Source organism: Chrysemys picta, chromosome 4 (genome assembly GCF_011386835.1).
Source record: "Chrysemys picta bellii isolate R12L10 chromosome 4, ASM1138683v2, whole genome shotgun sequence".
NCBI lineage: Eukaryota > Metazoa > Chordata > Testudines > Emydidae > Chrysemys > Chrysemys picta.
This window is the reverse complement of record NC_088794.1, coordinates 83,268,339-83,291,927: the sequence shown is the minus strand read 5'-3', so window position 1 is coordinate 83,291,927 and position 23,589 is coordinate 83,268,339. Positions and strand designations below refer to the sequence as shown.

The 23,589-nt window shown below is 44.9% G+C and overlaps 1 protein-coding gene across 3 annotated transcripts in view; it reads left to right on the top strand.

Annotated features, from left to right (window-relative positions):
- Positions 1 to 23,589, top strand: part of AMBRA1 (autophagy and beclin 1 regulator 1) — a 202,012-nt gene that overhangs the window by 56,936 nt on the left and 121,487 nt on the right. For all 3 annotated transcript variants that reach the window (XM_005302264.4, XM_005302262.4, XM_065595136.1), the window contains exon 9: positions 13,687 to 13,869. In XM_005302264.4, coding sequence (XP_005302321.1) covers positions 13,687 to 13,869 — 183 coding nt within the window. The remainder of the gene's footprint in view (positions 1 to 13,686; positions 13,870 to 23,589) is intronic.

Genomic DNA, 23,589 nt, shown 5'->3' with positions numbered 1-23,589 from the left:
AGGCACTACTGCTGTGGCAGCAACATATACTGAGCCCCTTGGGAATAGTATTGATATCTGATCCATCTCACCCTTTATGGCGCATCACTATGGAGATGACCGTAGTGTTGGGTTTGGAGAGTCCCATGCCCTTTGATGTTTTGACGAGCCCCTTCCACACTACCTTTCATTTAAATCAAAAGGCCTTGGGCAATTAGAGAGAGACAGAAGAGAGGTAATGAGGTACAAAGAGCCTGTTACTGTGTGAGGGTCTTGGTCGAGGTTGTATTTAGCCCCATTTGGGGAAGGGAACTCTTCCTCTTCCTTCTCTCTGCCTACATCTGTGTGTCAGATGAGCCAAGTGGAGGGAAAGACTCCATACAACTGAACGCAGATCTGAGGTTCTTAAAGAACCTGGAGGATAACCTTATGATCCAGAAAGCAGATAATTCAAACCAGAAGAGAAGTCACCCTGGATATGCTGCTTGACTAATAGGAAGGGACCAAGTGAGGATGTGAAAATAATAGGGTAGGTTGGAGCCAATGATAGCAACCTATTTGGATATAACATAGTAAGGCGAGGGGATGTAGAGAGTGCAGAGGATGATGATACTGGATTTTAGGAAAGCAAATATTTGGGAAATTAAGAAACTAAGAAATTAAGTAAAGGTGATGGAAATATTGTAATGCATGAATGTAGGAGAAGGCTAGAGAATCCCTAGATGCCATATACTACAATGGCTCTAAAAACAAAAATACAGACAAGGAGACCGGAGTGACTTTGAGGACATGGCTCAAAGATCTGAGTGTGAAGAAACTTAACAAAATGTGGAAATAAAAGACAATATGTGGTCAAGTCTTGGAGGTAAATAATAAAGAAAGGATGAGTTAACGCTGCTGAAGGGGGTAAGAGTCTTAAGGGACCTTACAAACATACTGGGGAGAAAATACTACAGAGGAAGCAGGCTCATCAATAAATGAGTGATAAAATCAATGATAAGTGTCTCTCCACAAGAAGTGGGCTGGGGTGGGGGGGCGGGGAAGAGAAAAGGCCTAGTCTGAGAGCCTTGTAAATGTAACTGTTGATGGAAGCAGGTGAGAGAATACTTGGAAAAATTTAACCTATCCACATCTGTGAGTCTGAATGGCATGACCTACGACGTTGAGTGTGTTGGCTAACAAAAAGCAAACCAGTGAAAATTATTTCTGAAAAGTTCCGAAACACTGACATTAGAGAGAGAAAAACACATGCAGTGCTGTTTAGCCCACAGAGATGTTGATAGTTGAGAATGTTTTGGAGAATTAAAAAAAAAAAAATCAAATGTGGCAGAATTATCAAAACCAGAAAGGAGTAATTTCTGCCCATACTGCTTAGCATATCAAGAAAGCAACAGATGGGGTAGTGTGACCCACAGAGAGAATCTGTCAGAAGAGGGTAATGGAACCATGAGCAATAAGCGGCATTGAAGGTTTATAAAGACTAAATCGTGACAAATGTGATCTGTTTTGGAAGGAATTAGCAAAGCTAATGACTGAGAATTCGGCAGCTATATCATCTGGTATAGCTACTCATGAAACCTTTGATACTGTCATGTGAACTGAAGTTGGGTTAAAGGGACCCTATGCAAAGGGAAACAGTCAGTGGGAATGTACTAGGGTGACCAGATGTCCCGTTTTTATAGGGACAGTCCCGTTTTGGGTGATTTTTTTTTCTTATATAGGCGCCTATTACCTCCCACCCCTGTCCCGTTTTTTCACAGTTGCTATCTGGTCACCCTAGAATGTACTGAGGTTAAGTGTACAGTGATTTGCTTCAGGAGCTGGGTTTAATGTTACCATTTTAATGATCTGAAAGAGAGATTAAATCTGTATGTTGTTACATGATGCTAACTTGGGAGGTTTGGCAGTAAAGAGAGTAACATAAGCTAAATTGAAAAAAGGCAATGTCCACGCAAGGACTTACACTGGTATAATACCTGTACAATTACAGCAATAAATCTCCCTGGGTAGACAAGGTTAATAATATGGGTATGGACTTAAAATACACATCTTAGTCCCCAAAAATATAAGCATATTAATCCATTTCTGGGAAGCTAATTTGAAATCCCAGCATTCAATAGGAGGGAAATGCTGTGGAAAGACTTGAGGGTAAAAAAGGCAATAAATGATTATAAGCCTACAATTCAACATGGTGTCAAAAATGTGATGGAGTCCGCTGCCACAAAACCTTCATGAACTGAGAGCTTTCATTCTGGAGTGTGGGCTGGGGGCTAGTGTTTCTCTGAGGCTTTGAAGGACCCACAGAGAATGCTGCCATCACTCTTGGGTGTTTGAAAACCAGAAAGATGCTGACAAATGTATCAAATGTGTGTTAGAGGACTAATGAAAGTGGCTAAAGGGGGGCTGGAGGGATTTATTTACAAGGAAAGATTAAAATTAAATGTTAGGAATACATGGGGCAACAGAAAACTTAATCTGAATATGTGGGAATTTTCTAACAGTGAGCGCTATTAGGTGTAATGTGGAAGATACCCCATTGACTGGAACACCTAAATCCAGAGTGGCTCTGGCTCTCTGGGAGATGAGTCTTAAGCTATGTTTACACTATGCAGCTTTTAGCGACACAGCTGTGCTGCTACAGCCAGGCCGCTAAAAGGTGCGCAGTGTAGCCGCTGTTTGTCGGCAGGAGAGAGTTCTCCCGCTGACCAAAAACTTCAACCCCCAGTGAGCAGCAGCAGCTTAGTCGGCAGGAGAACGCTCCTGCCGACAAAGCACTGTTCACACAGGTGCTTGTCGTCAGTAAAACTTTTGTCGTTCAGGGGTGTGTGTGTGTTTCACGCCTTTGAACAACAAAAGTTTTACCGATGAAAGTCCAGTGTAGGCAAAGCCTAACTGATCTCTTCCATGTTGAATTTCTGTGACATGTGACAGAAGGTACAGCTGCTCCAGGTATCCGTTACACTGGAGAACAAAATCAAGTGCAGTTTTCATCTTGGAAACAATTTTTAAAACAAATTCTTGCTCTCACCACATGGAACTTTGCGGGCTGTAAATAGTTGTGGAAGTTTTAAGTGAGAGAATTGGGATTATAAGGATCTACTGGAGGAAAAGGTCAGTGTTGTGAGATTAATCTGTGTTTAACAGCAGATCCTTCTCTCCTGCAGAGGGTTAGGTGCATGGATCCATCAACTGGAGCTGAAAGTTTGAGTGGGGTAAGGGTATGATCATTGCATAGCTTCCCTCAGGTTTATTGATTATGCTGGACCAAAGGGCATCCTTTGAGACAATGGGATCTTTCCAATTTCCCCTAGAGACCTTCCTAGAAATGTAGGGGAAGCTGTTATTTCCATTGATTGCAGTTGAGTGTGCTGCAGAATCTTCTGATGTTGCAACAATAGGTCTGCGCCTACCAGATGCCTCCTACAAAACACAGTGGAAAAGTTACTTGAAGCAGAGATGGAATTAAATAACTCTTTTAAAAAAGACCAAGCTGTGTCTTGTCTCTAGGGAAGCTTTAAAAACTTCAGCCACACTTTAAAGAATTTCAAGGTGATTCTGTTTGATCTAGATTTTTTAGGTTGCACCAACCACTTGTTGTATGAGGAGTGGTGCTTGGTTTGAATGAATAGTGTAGGATATGGAATGAGGCAAGGAAAACTTGGATCACTTTGAAGCTATGTTTCAAAATTCACAGGCATCTTATGATGGAGTTGAAAAGGCCTGTCCTCTGTTTAGATGGTCTTATTGGTTGGACTTCTTCAAGGTCAGCTTGGCTGTTAAGTCCTTTCCCTGGACTTCCAGATTTACTAAGACGACAAGAAAGGAAAGCAGCAAGAGAATTGCTGCCCTAGGACAGGTGCTCTTTGATGGCAGTTATGCTAGTACAGCTTGAAATAAGGATGTTCATATTAATATCCCAGCTAGACAGTTTTACCTGGACTCTGTCTCTCCAAGCAGCTACATGTCAGACTGTGTGTAGTAAAAAAGACTCCCAAGAAAATCAAAGTTGCTGGAGCAGTTACTATGGGTAGGACTGTGGCGTTGTCTATTCAGCAGGTCTGAATGTTGACCCTGATGAGTTGAGTTGCTTACATGCAATATGTTGTCCTCTGCTCAGGTAGCATGGAAGACACAGGAGCAGCAGTTCGTGCCTGGTACCTAGCTTTGCCTCAGATCAAATGGGTGGGCATGTATCTGTAGCACAATCTGCAAGATAACGGGCAATATGTGAGATCACTAGAATGAGTAGTCTGGTTGCTCACTTGCAGTTATTCTTTATTGCCAAAACTGAAGAGGCCTCCTGGTTTTCTTGTCTTTCATTCGTCTTTCGCTCTGTTCCCTCAAGCAGGGAATAGGCATAAAACGAGGGTTAACCCCTGAAGGGGAGATATTTCATTATGTGGAACAGCTGCTGCTGGCGAGGTGTGTTCCTACTTTCCTATTGTAGACTGGTATCCCAATCTGCCATCTTGCCATAAGGCTGACTTTGGGAACAGCCATGAAGTGTCTGTGGGTATCCATGTGTTGGAAGCCATACTACAGAATCTTGATAACAGACAGCAGAGATTTTTGGACCTGCTCGGCTGATCTAATGGTACTTACAGGCTTGACAACAGAGTAGAAACAGGAAATCAGTTACTTAATTAAAATATACATGTTGACTGCTGAGTCTTGTGTACTAATGGAAGCAAGTCCATCAGCTTTAAACAGCTCTGCTGTCAGCAACAGGGAGGGGGAAGTTACTCTGCTTCTGGCCAGCTTGGGGCTGGGGACATGAAAATGCAAGTGTAATTCTCCCGTGGTCAGAAGGAATGCCTAGTGTTACTTTAGCGATCCTTCAGGTATTTTCAGGAACAGAGACCAGAGCTCCTTCAGCTGGTGGAGAGTCTTCCCAGGAAACAAGGGGAGGGAGGGATGCTTTAGGCTTGGAGAATCCTAATTCTGAAAAGAAGTGGTCTTCCCTAAGATCTTGATTGCCCATTTATCTACATGGCCAGACTGGTTAGAGTTCTGTGGGTTGTAACTGAGCACTTTGTATTGCTTAGTAATCCATCCTTGCATGCCCACCTCTCTATTTAGGGAGCAGTATGTTTGAACTTTAGTGCCAACTAAAGCAAATGTTTGAATGCTGCCATTCAGATCCTCCTCCTCTAGGTTCCTCATCAGTCAGCACCATTGCTCCATGCTGTAGTCTACGCTGTTAGACTACGCTGCTTGGTGCTGGATTCTGCACTGCTGAAATTGGCCTCAGGGTTCACAGTCAGCAGCTTGAACAATTGTCACACATCCAGCAATGCAGTCTCTCAGTGCCAACTGCGTTGGTAATTGGAGTCCATTCACTGCAAGCATCTGTGTGATCCATATGCACCTCATGTACTGAGTTAATTTGGATCCTGTGATGTCAAAAGTAGCCTATTGTCTTGTGGACTACTACAAAGTTTGTGTGTTGCTAGGGGGCTCTGACAGAATACACCCCTTTATTCACATCCTATACACTATTGTAATAATCTTTGTACAAAATATGCCTTGTAAGATATCATTTGAAAACTCCATAATTTGCTGGTCAGTGTTGTCCTGGTAAAATATGTGTGGCAACATTGTATGTGAAGTTATAAGATTCCCCTGTATGGTGGTGTTAAACATGTTCCAAACCAGACATCCCTGCCGAAACAGAAGTTGGCAAACAGATCTGTCCTAAACAAAGGAATGTGTGCTCTGCTTAGTTTACATTTAAGCAGTAAACGCTGCCATCGAGCATGAAGGGAAAAGAAAGGAAGTTCAAATGGGTGAAAAAAACAGCAGGGACTATCCTTCCACATAGACTCTCTTTGGCTCCAGGTTCTTGGCTGGAAATGTTTTTCAAGAGGGGGACTGAAACTATAAAAAGGAGGGAAAACACCCAAAGGGACCCCTCTCTTTCTCTCTGCCCGTCACATTCACTGCACTTGAAGAGACAAAGGAAGCAGGTGTTAGACTCTGGGGGAAAGATTCTGACGTGAGAATTTGGTCACTAATCTGCTGGAGCATGAGATGAAAAACTTTGTTTGACTCCAATATAGTTTGTTAGGCATTAGTAAACATTTTATCTTTATTTTTCTTGTAACCATTTCTGAGTTGGACAGGGGCAAGGGGGTTGGCTTTCAGTGCCCTCATTATTTAAAATGTTCCAGCGCCATGGTCCCCATCCTATTTTAAATAAATACATTCCAATGAGTGCATGAGGATTTTTCTCTCCATGATTCAGTGGGATGAGAGAGGCTGGAAGTGCAAAGTGAACTTTAAGGGCATAGGAGACACTTTTGAATTGCACTAGGTAGAAATCTGAGCACAGTTCGTTCAGGGCAGCCAGTGCAGACCAGGTAAAGAGTGAGAATCTAATCCCAAATAGTCAAGAATTCAGTTCTAATAATAAACAGGCATTTTCATAAACAGTATGCTAGGGAGATGGTTATTTAAATATTTGAGGTGTTAAAGGTTTGTACCCCTAGTAAATCTTTGTACTAGAACAATCACATGTACATCTGTTGCTTCCCCCTCCCCCCAAAAAATATTTATTTAGGAAGTATTAACAGCTTATAAATCCTTGCCATATAACTATCAGAAACAAAACAATAATCATTACAACAGTGAGCTTTTGTTTAAAGAGACGTTATACAGGAATATAGTCATCAGAGCTCTCTAGTTAATGGCATTACCATATTACAAAATGAGCATCATTACAACACACAAGGCTTCATAACATTGAGGCATCCATCTGAGTTGGTAAATGCCATGGTTACCTGATGAGATTGCCCTCACTGAGTGAAGCCTCAGCCCTTCTGTTTGCAAAGTGAGAGAGAGCTGTGGAGCTCGGACTCCATTTGGCATTCGTGTGAATGTCATGTGTTTTGGTGATAGCACTGTTCATCTATTGTGGGCTCTGAAGTGACCCTCCTGCTTACCCCAGTGACTTACTAAATTCACCTCCTCTTCTGGATCAAGTGCTGCAGGAAGAAATCTGGATTATTACTGTTTGATTACAGATATTGAATTACATATATTGGCCACTAAAAGTTGTGTTTTGTTGGCCTCCTGAGATTGTCTAATCAAGCATATGTAGACAGAAAAGCAGGCTGGTATCCAGTAGGGAGTGTTGGAGAGTACAGATCACTAGAAGCTAGTCTGTCATCTGGAAGGGTGATTCAAGGCCCTAGTTGTCTCACTGGTCTTCCTAGTGAAAAGAGAATTTCATTGCTAGGCTCAGCTAAATGAGATACCTTCTGGCTAGCTATTAATGTGGTCTTGACTACCAGGACGTAGATAGTCATTTCCCTGTCCGCCTGTAACAGGTGCTGGTTATGTGTAGAAGCATTTATGTGTGCTCAGGACTTATGGTATGGCAGTGGGGGGACTGCTAGGCACAGGTGAATAGACATTGGTTTCTCATTATTTCTTTCATACTAGAATCCTAGAATATCAGGGTTGGAAGGGACCTCAGGAGGTCATCTAGTCCAACCCCCTGCTCAAAGCAGGACCAATTCCCAACGAAATCATCCTAGCCAGGGCTTTGTCAAGCCTGACCTTAAAAACCTCTAAGGTAGGAGATTCCACCACTTCTCTAGGTAACCCATTCCAGTGCTTCATCACCCTCCTAGTGAAAAAGTTTTTCCTACTATCCAACCTAAACCTCCCCCACTGCAACCTGAGACCATTACTCCTTGTTCTGTCATCTGGTACCACTGAGAACAGTCTAGATCCATCCTCTTTGGAATCCCCTTTCAGGTAGTTGAAAGCAGCTATCAAATCCCCCCTCATTCTTCTCTTCTGCAGACTAAACAATCCCAGTTCCCTCAGCTTCTCCTCATAAGTCATGTGTTCCAGCCCCCTAATCATTTTTGTTGACGTCTGCTGGATTCTTTCCAATCTTTCCACATCCGTCTTGTAGTGTGGGGCCCAAAACTGGACACACTACTCCAGATGAGGCCTCAACAATGTCGAATAGAGGGGAATGATCATGCAGGGCCGGCTTTAGCAAGAGCGGGGCAACAAAACTTGCAGCAAGCCCCGCCCCCAGGACCCGAGCCGCGCCGCGGGGGGGACACGACCCGAGCCGCGCCGCGGGGGACGGGACGGGGGACCCGAGCCGCGCCGCGGGGGACGGGACGGGGGACCCGAGCCGCGCCGTGGGGGGACGGGGGACGGGGGGACCCGAGCCGCGGGAGGGGGAACGGGGGGACGGGACGGGGACGACCCGAGCCGCGCCGCGGGGACAGGGGGGGGGACGGGGGAGCCGAGCCTCGCCGCGGGGACAGGGGGGGGGCGGGGGGAGCCGAGCCTCGCCGCGGGGACGGGGGGGGGGGGGGCCCGAGCTGCACCGGGGGGGGCTGCGCCGGGGGGGGGGGGAATCCGAGCCGCGGGGACCGGGCCGGGCTGGAGCCGGGCCCCGAGGGCCGGGCTGGAGCCAAGCCGGGCCAGAGCCGCTGGGGCCTGCGGGAACGGTCTGCGCCTCCCCGGAGCCCTTCTCCCGCCCCCACCCCAGCTTACCTTGTGCTGCCCGCCGGCCCGCCCCTGCTTAGTCTCAGACTTCCCGCGAATCTCTGATTCGCGGGACGCAGGGGAGGGGAGGAGGGGGAAGTGAGCTGGGGGCGGGGCGGATAGCTGCAGCGCGGGGCCCTCTTGGCGCGGGGCCCAATTCAGCCGAATCGGCAGAATCGGCCTAAAGCCGGCCCTGCGATCATGTCCCTTGATCTGCTGGCAATGCCACTGTTTATACAGCCCAAAATGCCGTTAGCCTTCTTGGCAACAAGGGCACACTGTTGACTCATATCCAGCTTCCCGTCCACTGTAACCCCTAGGTCCTTTTCTGCAGAACTACTGCCTAGCCATTTGGTTCCTAGTCTGTAGCAGTGCATAGGATTCTTCCGTCCTAAGTGCAGGACTCTGTACTTGTCCTTGTTGAACCTCATCAGGTTTCTTTTGGCCCAATCCTCTAATTTGTCTAGGTCCCTCTGTATCCTATCCCTACCCTCCAGTGTATCTACTACTCCTCCCAGTTTAGTGTCATCTGCAAACTTGCTGAGAGTGCAGTCCACACCATTTTCCAGATCATTAGTGAAGATATTGAACAAAACTGTCCGCAGGACTGACCCTTGGGGCACTCCGTTTGATACCGGCTGCCAACTAGACATGGAGCCATTGATCACTACCCGTTGAGCCCAATGATCTAACCAGCTTTCTATCCACCTTGTAGTCCGTTCATCCAGCCCATACTACTTTAACTTGCTGGCAAGAATACTATGGGAGACGGTATCAAAAGCTTTGGTAAAGTCAAGGAATAACACATCCACTGCTTTCCCCTCATCCACAGACCCAGTTATCTCCTCATAGAAGGCAGTTAGGTTAGTCAGGCATGACTTGCCCTTGGTGAATCCATGCTGACTGTTCCTGATCACTTTCCTCTCTAAGTGTTTCAGAATTGATTCCTTGAGGACCTGCTCCATGATTTTTCCAGGGACTGAGGTGAGGCTGACTGGCCTGTAGTTCCCTGGATCCTCCTTCTTCCCTTTTTTAAAGATGGGCACTACATTAGCCTTTTTCCAGTCATCCGGGACCTCCCCTGATCGCCTTGAGTTTTCAAAGATCATGGCCAATGGATCTGCAATCACATCCGCCAACTCCTTTAGCACCCTCGGATGCAGCGCATCCGGCCCCATGGATTTGTGCTCATCCAGCTTTTCTAAATAGTCCCGAACCACTTCTTTCTCCACAGAGGGCTGGTCACCACCTCCTCATGCTGTGCTGCCCAGTGCAGCAGTCTGGGAGCTGACCTTGTTCGTGAAGACAGAGGCAAAAAAAGCATTGAGTGCATTAGCTTTTTCCACATCCTCTGTCACTAGGTTGCCTCCCTCATTCAGTAAGGGGCCCATACTTTCCTTGACTTTCTTCTTGTTGCTAAGATACCTGAAGAAACCCTTCTTGTTACTCTTAACATCTCTTGCTAGCTGCAACTCCAAGTGTGATTTGGCCTTCCTGATTTCACTCCTGCATGCCTGAACAATATTTTTATATTCTTCCCTGGTCATTTGTCCAATCTTCCACTTCTTGTAAGCTTCTTTTTTGTGTTTAAGATCAGCAAGGATTTCACTGTTAAGCCAAGCTGGTCACCTGCCATATTTACTCTTCTTTCTACACATCGGGATGGTTTGTTCCTGCAACCTCAATAAGGATTCTTTAAAATACAGCCAGCTCTCCTGGACTCCTTTGCCCCTCATGTTATTCTCCCAGGGGATCCTGCCCATCAGTTCCCCGAGGGAGTCAAAGTCTGCTTTTCTGAAGTCCAGGGTCCGTATTCTGCTGCTCTCTTTTCTTCCTTGTGTCAGGATCCTGAACTCGACCATCTCATGGTCACTGCCTCCCAGGTTCCCATCGACTTTTGCTTCCCCTACTAATTCTTCCTGGTTTGTGAGCAGCAAGTCAACAAGAGCTCTGCCCCTAGTTGGTTCCTCCAGCACTTGCACCAGGAAATTGTCCCCTACACTTTCCAAAATCTTCCTGGATTGTCTGTGCACTGCTGTATTGCTCTCCCAGCAGATATCAGGGTGATTAAAGGCTCCCATGAGAATCAGGGCCTGCTATCTAGTAACTTCTGTTAGTTGCCGGAAGAAAGCCTCATCCACCTCATTCCCCTGGTGGTCTATAGCAAACTCCCACCTTGACATCACCCTTGTTGCTCACACTTCTAAACTTAATCCAGAGACTCTCAGGTTTTTCTGCAGTTTCATACCGGAGCTCTGAGCAGTCATACTGCTCCCTTACATACAATGCAACACTCCCACCTTTTTTGCCCTGCCTGTCCTTCCTGAGCAGTTTATATCCATCCATGATAGTACTCCAGTCATGTGAGTTATCCCACCAAGTCTCTGTTATTCCAGTCACATCATAGTTCCTTGACTGTGCCGGGACTTCCAGTTCTCCCTGCTTGTTTGTTTCCCAAGCTTCTTGCATTTGTGTATCGGCACTTAAGATAACTCGCTAATCGTCCTGCTTTCTCAGTATGAGACAGGAGTCCTCCCCTCTTGGTGTCTCTCCTGCTCGTACTTCTTCCCGGTATCCCATTTCCCCACTTACCTCAGGGCTTTGGTCTCCTTCCCCCGGTGAACCTAGTTTAAAGCCCTCCTCACTAGGTTAGCCAGCCTGTTTGCGAAGATGCTCTTCCCTCTCTTCGTTAGGTGCCTAGCACTCCTCCTTCTTGGAACACCATCCCGTGGTCAAAGAATCCAAAGCCTTCTGTCCAACACCACCTGCGTAGCCATTCTTTGATTTCCACTATTCGGCGGTCTCTACCCAGGCCTTTTCCCTGCACAGGGAGGATGGACGAGAACACCACTTGCACCTCAAACTCCTTTATCCTTCTTCCCAGAGCCACGCAGTCTGCAGTGATCCGCTCAAGGTCATTCTTGGCAGAATCATTCGTGCCCACGTGGAGAAGCAGGAAGGGGTAGCGATCCGAGGGCTTGATGAGTCTCTGCAGTCTTTCTGTCACATCATGAATCCTAGCTCCTGGCAAGCAGCAGACCTCTCGGTCTTCCCGGACGGGGCGGCCGATAGATGACTCAGTCCCGCTGAGGAGGGAGTTCCCGACCACCACCACCCGCCTCCTTCTCTTGGGAGCGGTGGTCATGGAACCCCCATCCCTAGGACAGTGCATCTCATGCCTTCCAATTGGTGGAGTCTCCTTCTGCTCCCTTCCCTCAGATGTATCATCTAGTCCACTCTCCGCATTAGTACCTGTGGCGAGAACATGAAAACGGTTGCTCACCTGTATCTCCATTGCTGTTACATGGACGCTCCTCTTCCTTCTTCTGGAGGTCACATGCTGCCAAATTTCTTCACCGTCCCTCTGTCCCCGCTGCTCAGCCTGCTCTGATTCTTCGATATCCCAAAGTGCTTTACAATAACAAGAACATATATCCCAGGAGTCTAGCAACTCCTATCAGTCTCCATCTACAGACATTGCACAGCCTAAGTTGATAAAATCTGTTTGATTATTGACCAGGTCATTAGAATTGAGTCCCTTGGGACTCAATTCTAAAGGGCCTTCAACCAAGTATTTATTTGTAGCTCTTCGTGAAAAATTAAATTCCTCCTGTACCTTGTATTGTGGCAACTAGCAGCAGGCACAGACCTCTGCTTAATGTCTCATCTGAAAGTTGCTGCTGCCTTTCCCCTCAGAACTGATTAGCAGGGTCCTTCTTGTGAATGGCCTTGCTTCTTGGTGGTTGTTCAGAGCCCTCTGCTGGAATTAGTTGGCTGAGGTGCTGATAAATGAAAGCGCATGTTCCAAGGAATCTGAAAAAACAGTGTCTGTTAACCATCAGTGGTGCTATCTGCAGATACTGTTGTGTCTGTCCCCCAGCAGGAGAATGAGGTGGAAGGCTTATCTTTAAAGGGGAAGTTTCCTTGCACTCTTCTCCATTGCTCTTTTCCTATTTTTTGCTTGTCTCTGTACCACCTATTTCCCAGCCATTGTATATGGGGTGCAATGTCCTTTCCCTCATGATCACCAGATTTCAACAGGTTTCAGAGTAGCAGCCGTGTTAGTCTGTATCCGCAAAAAGAAGAACAGGAGTACTTGTGGCACCTTAGAGACTAACAAATTTATTAGAGCATAAGCTTTCGTGGACTACAGCCCACTTCTTCGGATGCATATAGAATGGAACATGTATTGAGGAGATATATATACACACATACAGAGAGCATAAACAGGTGGGAGTTGTCTTACCAACTCTGAGAGGCCAATTAATTAAGAGAAAAAAAACTTTTGAAGTGATAATCGAGATAGCCCAGTACAGACAGTTTGATAAGAAGTGTGAGCATACTTACAAGGGGAGATAGATTCAATGTTTGTAATGGCTCAGCCATTCCCAGTCCTTATTCAAACCGGAGTTGATTGTGTCTAGTTTGCATATCAATTCCAGCTCAGCAGTCTCTCGTTGGAGTCTGTTTTTGAAGTTTTTCTGTTGTAATATAGCCACCCGCAGGTCTGTCACTGAATGACCAGACAGGTTAAAGTGTTCTCCCACTGGTTTTTGAGTATTTTGATTCCTGATGTCAGATTTGTGTCCATTAATTCTTTTGCGTAGAGACTGTCCAGTGGGAGAACACTTTAACCTGTCTGGTCATTCAGTGACAGACCTGCGGGTGGCTATATTACAACAGAAAAACTTCAAAAACAGACTCCAACGAGAGACTGCTGAGCTGGAATTGATATGCAAACTAGACACAATCAACTCCGGTTTGAATAAGGACTGGGAATGGCTGAGCCATTACAAACATTGAATCTATCTCCCCTTGTAAGTATGCTCACACTTCTTATCAAACTGTCTGTACTGGGCTATCTCGATTATCACTTCAAAAGTTTTTTTTCCTCTTAATTAATTGGCCTCTCAGAGTTGGTAAGACAACTCCCACCTGTTTATGCTCTCTGTATGTGTGTATATATATCTCCTCAATACATGTTCCATTCTATATGCATCTAAAGAAGTGGGCTGTAGTCCACGAAAGCTTATGCTCTAATAAATTTGTTAGTCTCTAAGGTGCCACAAGTACTCCTGTTCTTCTATTTGCAGATTTCAACAGAAAAAGTAGGATTGCACTCTCATTCTCTGCTCCTTTGGGTCCTCAAGTTACAGGTTATAACGTGTTTCTTTCTCTCTCTTCCTTTTTCAGGTTGTCTCCTGCAGCATATTATGCCCAGAGAATGATCCAGTATCTTTCCCGGAGGGACAGTATTCGCCAGCGCTCCATGCGTTACCAACAGAATCGTCTCCGCTCTTCCTCATCGTCTGCTTCCACCTCAGAGAACCAAGGCCCATCTGTAGAGGGAAATGATCTGGAGTTTGAAGATTTTGAGTAAGTGTGTGCACCCTGCCTCTTCCCACTACGTCACATTGTTTACCCAATGGCTGCTCTATAAGTTCCTACTGCTCAGTAAGCAAACTTGTCTCAGGCTTGTTTAGGCCATTTGATCAGAAATTAGAGCAGCATCTATCACTAATCAGTCCCCTGCACTTTTATAACAAATAAATGAGACACAAATTGAGCTGCCTACTTCACTTCAATGCCTCCAGCTGACTTGCTGCTGGAGTTCTAGTTAAGCTTTCCGGGACACTGTAGAATTGTCCCACCTCCGGTCAGACAGCCCCTGCGTTGTTGAGGAGGATGAAAGGCCCAGGGAAGCAGAGCAGTCAACGGGAGCAGAGGGAAACCTTCCCATAGTTGGGACCCTCCTTCCAGATGGTGCTGGGGTTGCCTCTCACACTGAGGTTACCTCTCCAGGGGAGGGAACTCCAGTTGCTAGAAAAAGGCAGGTATTAGTATTGGGAGATTCGATCATTAGAAACGTAGATAGCTGGGTTTGTGATGACCGGGAGAACTGTGTGGTGACTTGCCTGCCTGGTGTGAAGGTTGCGGATCTCTCGAGGCATCTAGACAGACTTATGTGTAGTGGTGGGGAGGAGCCGGTGGTCGTGGTACATGTAGGTACCAATGACATAGGGAAGGGTAGGAGAGATGTCCTGGAGGCCAAATTTAGGCTGCTAGGGAAGAGACTGGAATCCAGGACCTCTATGGTGGCATTCTCAGAAATGCTCCCAGTTCCACGCGCAGGGCCAGGTAGGCAGGCAGAGCTTCAGAGTCTCAATGCTTGGATGAGACGATGGTGTAGAGAGGAGGGGTTTACATTCATTAGGAACTGGGGAAACTTCTGGAATGGGGGGAGCCTATACAGGAAGGATGGGCTCCACCTAAACCAAAGTGGAACCAGACTGCTGGCACTAAACATTAAAAAGGTTGTAGAGCAGTTTTTAAACTAGGAGATGGGGGAAAGCCGACTGCTGCAGAGGAGCATGTGGATCGGACAGAGACTTCTTGTAGGGGAGAGTCTAATGATAGAGAATCTCCAGGTTATAGTCAGGAGCAGAGGATGGAAGAGGATAAAGTAGGGGCCAGATCAGATGATAAACATTCACATAAAAAAGAATCTGATACATCAGAAAAGGGCAGACAAATAAACAGTGACAAGTTTTTAAAGTGCTTTTACACAAATGCTAGAAGTCTAAATAATAAGATGGGTGAACTAGAGTGCCTTGTGATAAAGGAGGATATTGATATAATAGGCATCACAGAAACCTGGTGGACTGAGAGCAATCAATGGGACACAATCATTCCGGGGTACAAAATATATTGGAAGGACAGAACAGGTCGTGCGGGGAGGGAGTGGCACTATATGTGAAAGAAAATGTACAATCAAATGAAGTAAAAATCTTAAGCAAATCCGCATGTTCCATAGAATCTCTATGGATAAAAATTTCATGCTCTAATAAGAATATAACATTAGGGATCTATTATCGACCACCTGACCAGGACGGTGATAGTGATGATGAAATGCTAAGGGAAATTAGAGAGGCTATCAAAATTAAGAACTCAATAATAGTGGGGGATTTCAATTATCCCCATATTGACTGGGAACATTTCACTTCAGGACGAAATGCAGAGATAAAATTTCTCGATACTTTAAATGACTGCTTCATGGAGCAGCTGGTACGGGAACCCACAAGGGGAGAGGCAACTCTAGATTTAGTCCTGAGTGGAGCGCAGGAGCTGGTCCAAGAGGTAACTATAGCAGGACTGCTTGGAAATAGTGACCATAATACAATAGCATTCAACATCCCTGTGGTGGGAAGAACATCTCAACAGCCCAACATTGTGGCATTTAATTTCAAAAGGGGGAATTATGCAAAAATGAGGGGGTTAGTTAAACAGAAGTTAAAAGGTACAGTGACTAAAGTGAAATCCCTGCAAGCTGCATGGGCGCTTTTTAAAGACACCATAATAGAGGCCCAACTTCAATGTATACCCGAAATTAAGAAACACAGTAAAAGAACTAAAAAAGAGCCACCATGACTTAACAACCATGTAAAAGAAGCAGTGAGAGATAAAGACTTCCTTTAAAAAGTGGAAGTCAAATCCTAGTGAGGCAAATAGAAAGGAGCATAAACGCTGCCAAATTAAGTGCAAGAATGTAATAAGAAAAGCCAAAGAGGAGTTTGAAGAACGGCTAGCCAAAAACTCCAAAGGTAATAACAAAGTGTTTTTTAAGTACATCAGAAGCAGGAAGCCTGCTAAACAACCAGTGCGGCCCCTTGATGATCGAGATATAAAAGGAGCGCTTAAAGACGATAAAGTCATTGCGGAGAAACTAAATGGATTCTTTGCTTCAGTCTTCACGGCTGAGGATGTTAGGGAGATTCCCAAACCTGAGCTGGCTTTTGTAGGTGACAAATCTGAGGAACTGTCACGGATTGAAGTGTCACAAGAGGAGGTTTTGGAATTAATTGATAAACTTAACATTAACAAGTCACCGGGACCAGATGGCATTCACCCAAGAGTTCTGAAAGAACTCAAATGTGAAGTTGCGGAACTGTTAACTAAGGTTTGTAACCTGTCCTTTAAATCGGCTTCTGTACCCAATGACTGGAAGTTAGCTAATGTAACGCCAATATTTAAAAAGGGCGCTAGAGGTGATCCCGGCAATTACAGACCGGTAAGTCTAACGTCTGTACCGGGCAAATTAGTTGAAACAATAGTTAAGAATAAAATTGTCAGACACATAGAAAAACATAAACTGTTGAGCAATAGTCAACATGGTTTCTGTAAAGGGAAATCGTATCTTACTAATCTATTAGAATTCTTTGAAGGGGTCAACAAACATTTGGACAAGGGGGATCCAGCGGACATAGTGTACTTAGATTTCCAGAAAGCCTTTGACAAGGTCCCTCACCAAAGGCTCTTTATGTAAATTAAGCTGCCATGGGATAAAAGGGAAAGTCCTTTGATGGATTGAGAACTGGTTAAAAGACAGGGAACAAGGGTAGGAATTAATGGTAAATTCTCAGAATGGAGACGGGTAACTAGTGGTGTTCCCCAAGGGTCAGTCCTCGGACCGATCCTATTCAACTTATTCATAAATGATCTGGAGAAAGGGGTAAACAGTGAGGTGGCAAAGTTTGCAGATGATACTAAACTGCTAAAGATAGTTAAGTCCAAAGCAGACTGTGAAGAACTTCAAAAAGATCTCACAAAACTAAGTGATTGGGCAACAAAATGGCAAATGAAATTTCATGTGGATAAATGTAAAGTAATGCACATTGGAAAAAATAACCCCAACTATACATACAATATGATGGGGGCTAATTTAGCTACAAGAAGTCAGGAAAAAGATCTTGGAGTCATCGTGGATAGTTCTCTGAAAATGTCCACGCAGTGTGCAGAGGCGGTCAAAAAAGCAAACAGGATGTTAGGAATCATTAAAAAGGGGATAGAGAATAAGACTGAGACTCTATTATTGCCCTTATATAAATCGATGGTACGCCCTCATCTCGAATACTGCGTACAGATGTGGTCTCCTCATCTCAAAAAAAGATATACTGGCACTAGAAAAGGTTCAGAAAAGGGCAACTAAAATGATTAAGGGTTTGGAACGGGTCCCATATGAGGAGAGATTAAAGAGGCTAGGACTCTTCAGCTTGGAAAAGAGGAGACTAAGGCTAGGTCTATACTACCCGCCTGAATCGGCGGGTAGAAATCGACCTCTCGGGGATCGATTTATCGCGTCCCGTTGGGACGCGACAATCGATCCCCAAATCAGCGCTCTAACTCCACCAGCAGAGGTGGTAGTAAGCGCCGCCGACAAAAAGCCGCAGAAGTCGATTTTGCCGCCGTCCTCACAACGGGGTAAGTCGGCTGCGATACGTCGAATTCAGCTACGCTATTCACGTAGCTGAATTTGCGTATCTTAAATTGACTCCCCCCTGTAGTGTAGATGTACCCTAAGGGGGGATATGATAGAGGTATATAAAATCATGAGTGATGTGGAGAAAGTGGATAAGGAAAAGTTATTTACTTATTCCCATAATACAAGAACTAGGGGTCATCAAATGAAATTAATAGGCAGCAAGTTTTTAAAACAAATAAAAGGAAGTTCTTCTTCACGCAGTGCACAGTCAACTTGTGGAACTCCTTACCTGAGGAGGTTGTGAAGGCTAGGACTATGACAGAGTTTAAAAGAGAACTGGATAAATTCGTGGTGGTTAAGTCCATTAATGGCTATTAGCCAGGACGGGTAAGGAATGGTATCCCTAGCCTCTGTCTGTCAGAGGATGGAGATGGATGGCAGGAGAGAGATCACTTGATCATTGCCTGTTAGGTTCACTCCCTCTGGGGCACCTGGCATTGGCCACTGTCGGTAGACAGGATACTGGGCTAGATGGACCTTTGGTCTGACCCGGTACGGCCGTTCTTATGTTCTTAAGCAGGATCCTGTCCTGTCCTTCATGTCAAGGGCAGAATTCAAGGAGGGACATGAACTCAAAGCTGTAGCAGAGTAGGAGCAAGGAAGATCTTTCAGGAGACAGTAGTGCTTCATTGAGCTGAGTAGAGGGAGAGAATAGTCAGCATGTGTTTCCATTCTCCATTTACTGTAGCTATGGAGACAGCTTTGGGGGGCTCCCTTCTTACAGGGGTTATAAGGTTGAACCCTGACTTCAGTACAGATGATAAATGGACCACTGTGTGGCAGAAAGAGAGATTCCTCCAGTCAGAGCTGAAGACCGCAAACCTCTAGGATGACTGGTTCTCTCTCTCTCACTATTTCTGCTGGGTAGTTTTCCTCTTAGACGAGGCCTTCTTCCATTCTTAATCCCCTATGCTGGGTTCCATGCAAGCCTCTGCTTGGAACTGTGTTGTTGGATTGTACTGTGGTGTGGCCCTGACAAACTGATTTGCAACAAGTTCTTTCCCCTATATGGAAGGGTGAGGTTCTTCACTCAGGCATCTGACTAACTGTAGTGGGTTGCTCAGAGTTTCAGCATCAGTTACTGTCAGAGGCATTGAGATAAGAAAGGTCCATCTTGCATTCCCTGCCCTGCTGCTTGTGACCTTTTCATTCGTTCATTATTTGTTCCATTTCCAAGTAGAATTTTCCCAGCTGTTGCAAGTGTCCACTTTTATTTTGATCCTTATCACACTTATGTTCTCCAAGCACAGGATCCCCACACAAAACAATCTGCTCAGGGGTATTGGGACTGTGGGAGCTGTGAGCACTCCAATGGCCTGGGCTTCTAGACTGTCCTCAACATTGTCTCCTTCTGGCATCAGAAGGATTAACCTCTCCCACTGTCAGAGCTCTTACCCTCACTTCCTACAGCACCACCTTCTGGGGTAGCAGCATGCCCCATGTCATTTGATTCAAGGTGAAGCCCCTTTTATGAAAGACAGTATTGATTTTACACCTCCCAAAGTAGCGGCAGATAAATCCCTTTCCTGGTGAGGATTAAGGGGGTGGCAGAATTTTTCTGAAATGTTATTCAGTGGAGCTGTCATTTCACGCTCCAGCAATTAAATACTCGAAAGCGCAAGGGGAGTGCATGCATCTTCTCTTTTCATTGTGGCCTTGTTTGTGTAAGATGTAAATGAGGGGAGATATGCAGAAGTGTCAGCTGCCTAATAGCTTTCCCTATGCAACTCTGCAGGCTGGAGGAGCATCAGTGTGACAGCCTCACAGGCCCATTGTGTGAGGGGAGAGCCCAGCAAACACAGCACTTAGTATTTCCATTATTGCCTCCCATTCATCTTCTGGGGAAAGTGGTTCTGCTGGTGAAAATGGATGGTACATTCTCCATTCACACAGCAAAGCCGATACCTGTAGAGAAATGTGTTCCCCTGCAGATAATATTCACGCAGTTCCAGAGCCCATTCGGGGAAGCAATTCACTCAGGCACATTGAGGCCACCTTTCATTTCATGCTGAGGAGTCTTTCTTCCCTCTGTGCTAACCAAGCTTTTTGGGAATGAATGTTCCATATTGAATTCTGCCCCTCTGCATCTTAAGGACATTCTCTGCCTCTCTTTCCTCTGCTTCATTGTCTCTCTGGCTGATAACAGGGACCTAGCGTGGGGACCTTTGCATTGGAATTTGCCTTGTGACTCATCTTTCAGTTTTGTCCGCTGACCTCTCGCAGTGAAGCCTTTTTTTGTTTGTTTGTTTTCCTTCCATCTTTCCAATTGTCCGTTCTTTGCTTTACCTTTCCTGATTCATCTTTCCCTTTTCTGCTCTTATTGAGCTGGTTTAGCTTCCACTGTTACCCGCACTCTCTAGGGCACCCCACCTTTATCCTTCTGTGGGCTCAAGGCATAACCTGGTTAAATTAGGCCCCCCACCCTTTCCCGGTTCCTAGGACTCAGGGCGTATTCTTCTGGGGGTTTGCGGGGCCTTTTATCAGTGAAAATGCCTTACACATTAATAGTCTTAACCTCTATTTGTTAACTGTTACCAAAGCAGAATGCACACGCTAAGCTTACAGTGCTCATCACTGCCAACAAGGCAGATGAACTTTTCCTGGTGGCCAGTCAGGATCAGGTTGTCCGGGGGCTCCTCCAGTTTCTGCCTGATATGGTTGGCCGGGGGTTGAGTCTGGCAGCTCTGGTCCTGGGTTGTGTCCTGGAATTAGGTTCCAAGGAGCTTCCTTTTGGACCCCAGTTTATATAGTTAAACTTGAGTCCTGCTTAGCTATACCTTAACAAATCATTTTAAACTAAAGTACTACAAAATAATTATTTGACCAATCCTAGCATATTGTGAAACAATTCTTTAACCAACCATACCCCACCACCTTAATTGACTTAAATTTTGTGAAATTAGTTATGTGACAGGCAAACAAAGAACCAGACAGAAATCAAATCGATAAACAATAAAGTAGGAACCATGAAGGCAAAACAATAAAGATGTATAGGTTTCACAATCACAACTGTTAATAAGTGATTCCTTGCCAGCCAGAATGCTATCAAACAAAGTTTTCTTAAGATGTTTAAAGATCTGTTTCTTTATCTGGTGATGGTGGGTACTATTAGGACAAGAGCATCTTCTTAACAGCCCAATATTTCATTGTTTTAATATAATTTAGATGGAATGTGAGGATGTGACTTTTTTTTTTAATTCTCCCCTCCACCCCCACCTGTTTTTTAGCTCATAGCTACTGCTGTCCTAATGTGGCTGCAGAAAAAAGGCCTCAGATCTTACACCACATCTCTCCCTCCCTCTGTGATGGGTGAGAAAGATGGGGATAGGTCAGTACTTTCATCGCTATCCTTCCCTTCCCTCCCCACCATGCTTTTCAGCTTTCAGAGGCTTGCTTTTACTTCTGGAATCCTAGAGAGTGTTCCCTGAAGTGCTAGCAAGCTGACTTGGTTTCTTGTCTTTCTATTCTGGATGAATCAGATTGTAAATTTCTCTCCCCCTCTTTATTCTTTGTTTAGGGATCCTGGGGAAGGAGGCATATGTGATTGTTAGTACCCGTGTGCTCTACTGGATCTGGGTCTATAAGCAGGCAGTGATAGTTGTGGAGATTAATGGAAGGAGGAGGCACACATCAGAGCCCTAGTGGGGCTCTGGGTGATCGCTACTTCCCACCACACAACACAGATGTAATGAGGTTGAGTAGTGTCCGCAAAAGAGAAACTAAACTACTAATTATTCCTCAAGAAAGGTTTTTAATGACTTACGACTATAAAGGCAACACAGGCAGAATAAGAAAACCAGAATTAAAGACCAGCACTGAGTGAGGATTAATACAAATGGCAAGTTATACTGGAGACGAGCACAAGTACAAGTAATATTATGCCTTAACTACCTATTCCTATAAGTACACGTATAAAAGGTAAATAATATTGAAAATAGTCACAAGCACATGCAACGCTACTATTACTGATTGCCTAGCATCTTCACATGTACTGTAACCACCCCCAACAAATACAATTCCATATGTGATATTAATACATTGATTAACTATATTTTACTAACCTTAACCTACCTATAACCTTATATAACAACTTATAAACTTTTATTGACTTTTGTGATAAACTGGATGGTAATTTATACTGAAGACAGGCACAGCGACTTGCAAAGCTATTATGATTTATAAACTACTAGCCTCACCAGCGCTGCACCTGTTTTCAGCAAGGCACAAAACATGTACAGTTACTATATATTGATTAACTATTGACTACTACTATTTTTAAACAACTTAAACAATTTACTAATATACTTAAACTATAGTATTAATACAGACTTAAGATTAACTAGTTCGAGCACAACCGGGCCTGTTTAGTCCAAAACCTTACCCTGTGTTTTTCCAAAGATACATTACCTTTCAGTCGACCATTTCCTACGCTGGCCGGGCACAGATAATCGGTGAAGCGCAAGTCCCTTTGGTTCAGGGGATGCATGTGAGCCTGACAAAGAGTGATCTCCTTTAGGTTAACACATACACAAACACTTGCGTCTTTGCACCTTTTTTATACGGTATTTGCTGACCACGTTTCAAAACAGGTCAACCAATGAAGGTGGCCAAATGTTTCAGTGTGGTATTTGCGGTTGTTTTGATCTTATGAACTGTGCACCTGTGCTCAGCTCATCTCTTCTCTATGCGGCTAATTGTGGTTAATTTGCTAGACTCAAAAATGCTCAAGTCCGTTTCAAGAGGTATTTGGTTGTAGAGCATAGTAACCACAAGTCTGTATCTATCTTTACCAGGCTTCCTATAAAGCTTCCTAGCTAGATTATGCTTATGCTTGCAGGATTCAACTGTACTCGCTTCTTACAACTTCCGGAAGTTTTAGGCCTAACACTGCTTAGCCTGACACTACTTGACAAGGCTTGTGCACATTAATCACAATAGTTACTTCATCCCTCACCCTTTCCATATTTGCACAGGGCTCTGGAGGCCCAGGCCTTGCTCAGCCCCTTCACTCTTTTGCAGGGTTTTAAGTTTTAAGTGTGTATTTATTGTGCGCTTTCAGATTTGCTGGCCCACAAGAAACTTCCCCAGCAATGCCAAGTTTACACTCTTGTGGCCCTGTAGAATTGCCACCAGTACCCACCTTCTCCTCCCTGCCCCAAACCCCACTCTCTCCTGTGCAACCCTGTTGGGATTTTCTCCTAAGACAGATTCTGTTCACTTCCCACTCACTAATACCCACCCACTAATGCATGTTTAACCTCTCAGCTTCAGCATACTTTTCCATACTAAGTACAACTGACAATTGTAAGCTCAGGGCTTTTGTCTGCACAGGAAAGTTATGCCAGTATAAACTAAGATGTGAATTTAAACTGATATAGTTATCTTGTTATACCTCCCCATGCCGAAACTCTCTGATACAGGAATAGGAGTGTCTATGTGGGGCCTTATTGGTATAACTATCGAACTACACTGATACAATTATGGCGGTATAACTGGTAAAAGTTTTCACTGTAGACAAGCTCTCATCCATCTTGGGCTCCCTAATGTCCCAGCCTTGTTTGCAATCCTTCAGCATTCTTGGACTGAGGAGCATGCTTTGGTACATTTAATGAGGGAAGATGTCCTTGTTATTGATTCCAGTAAATCCCGCAGGCTTAAAATCCCTTAAATTGACTTGCACAAGAGAGAACAGGTCTCTTTTGGAGATTTCCTTTGGCTTGGAGCAGTTCTGACACGGGAGTCATCCTTGCAGTGGGCAATGCTCTTGGGGTTCCTTG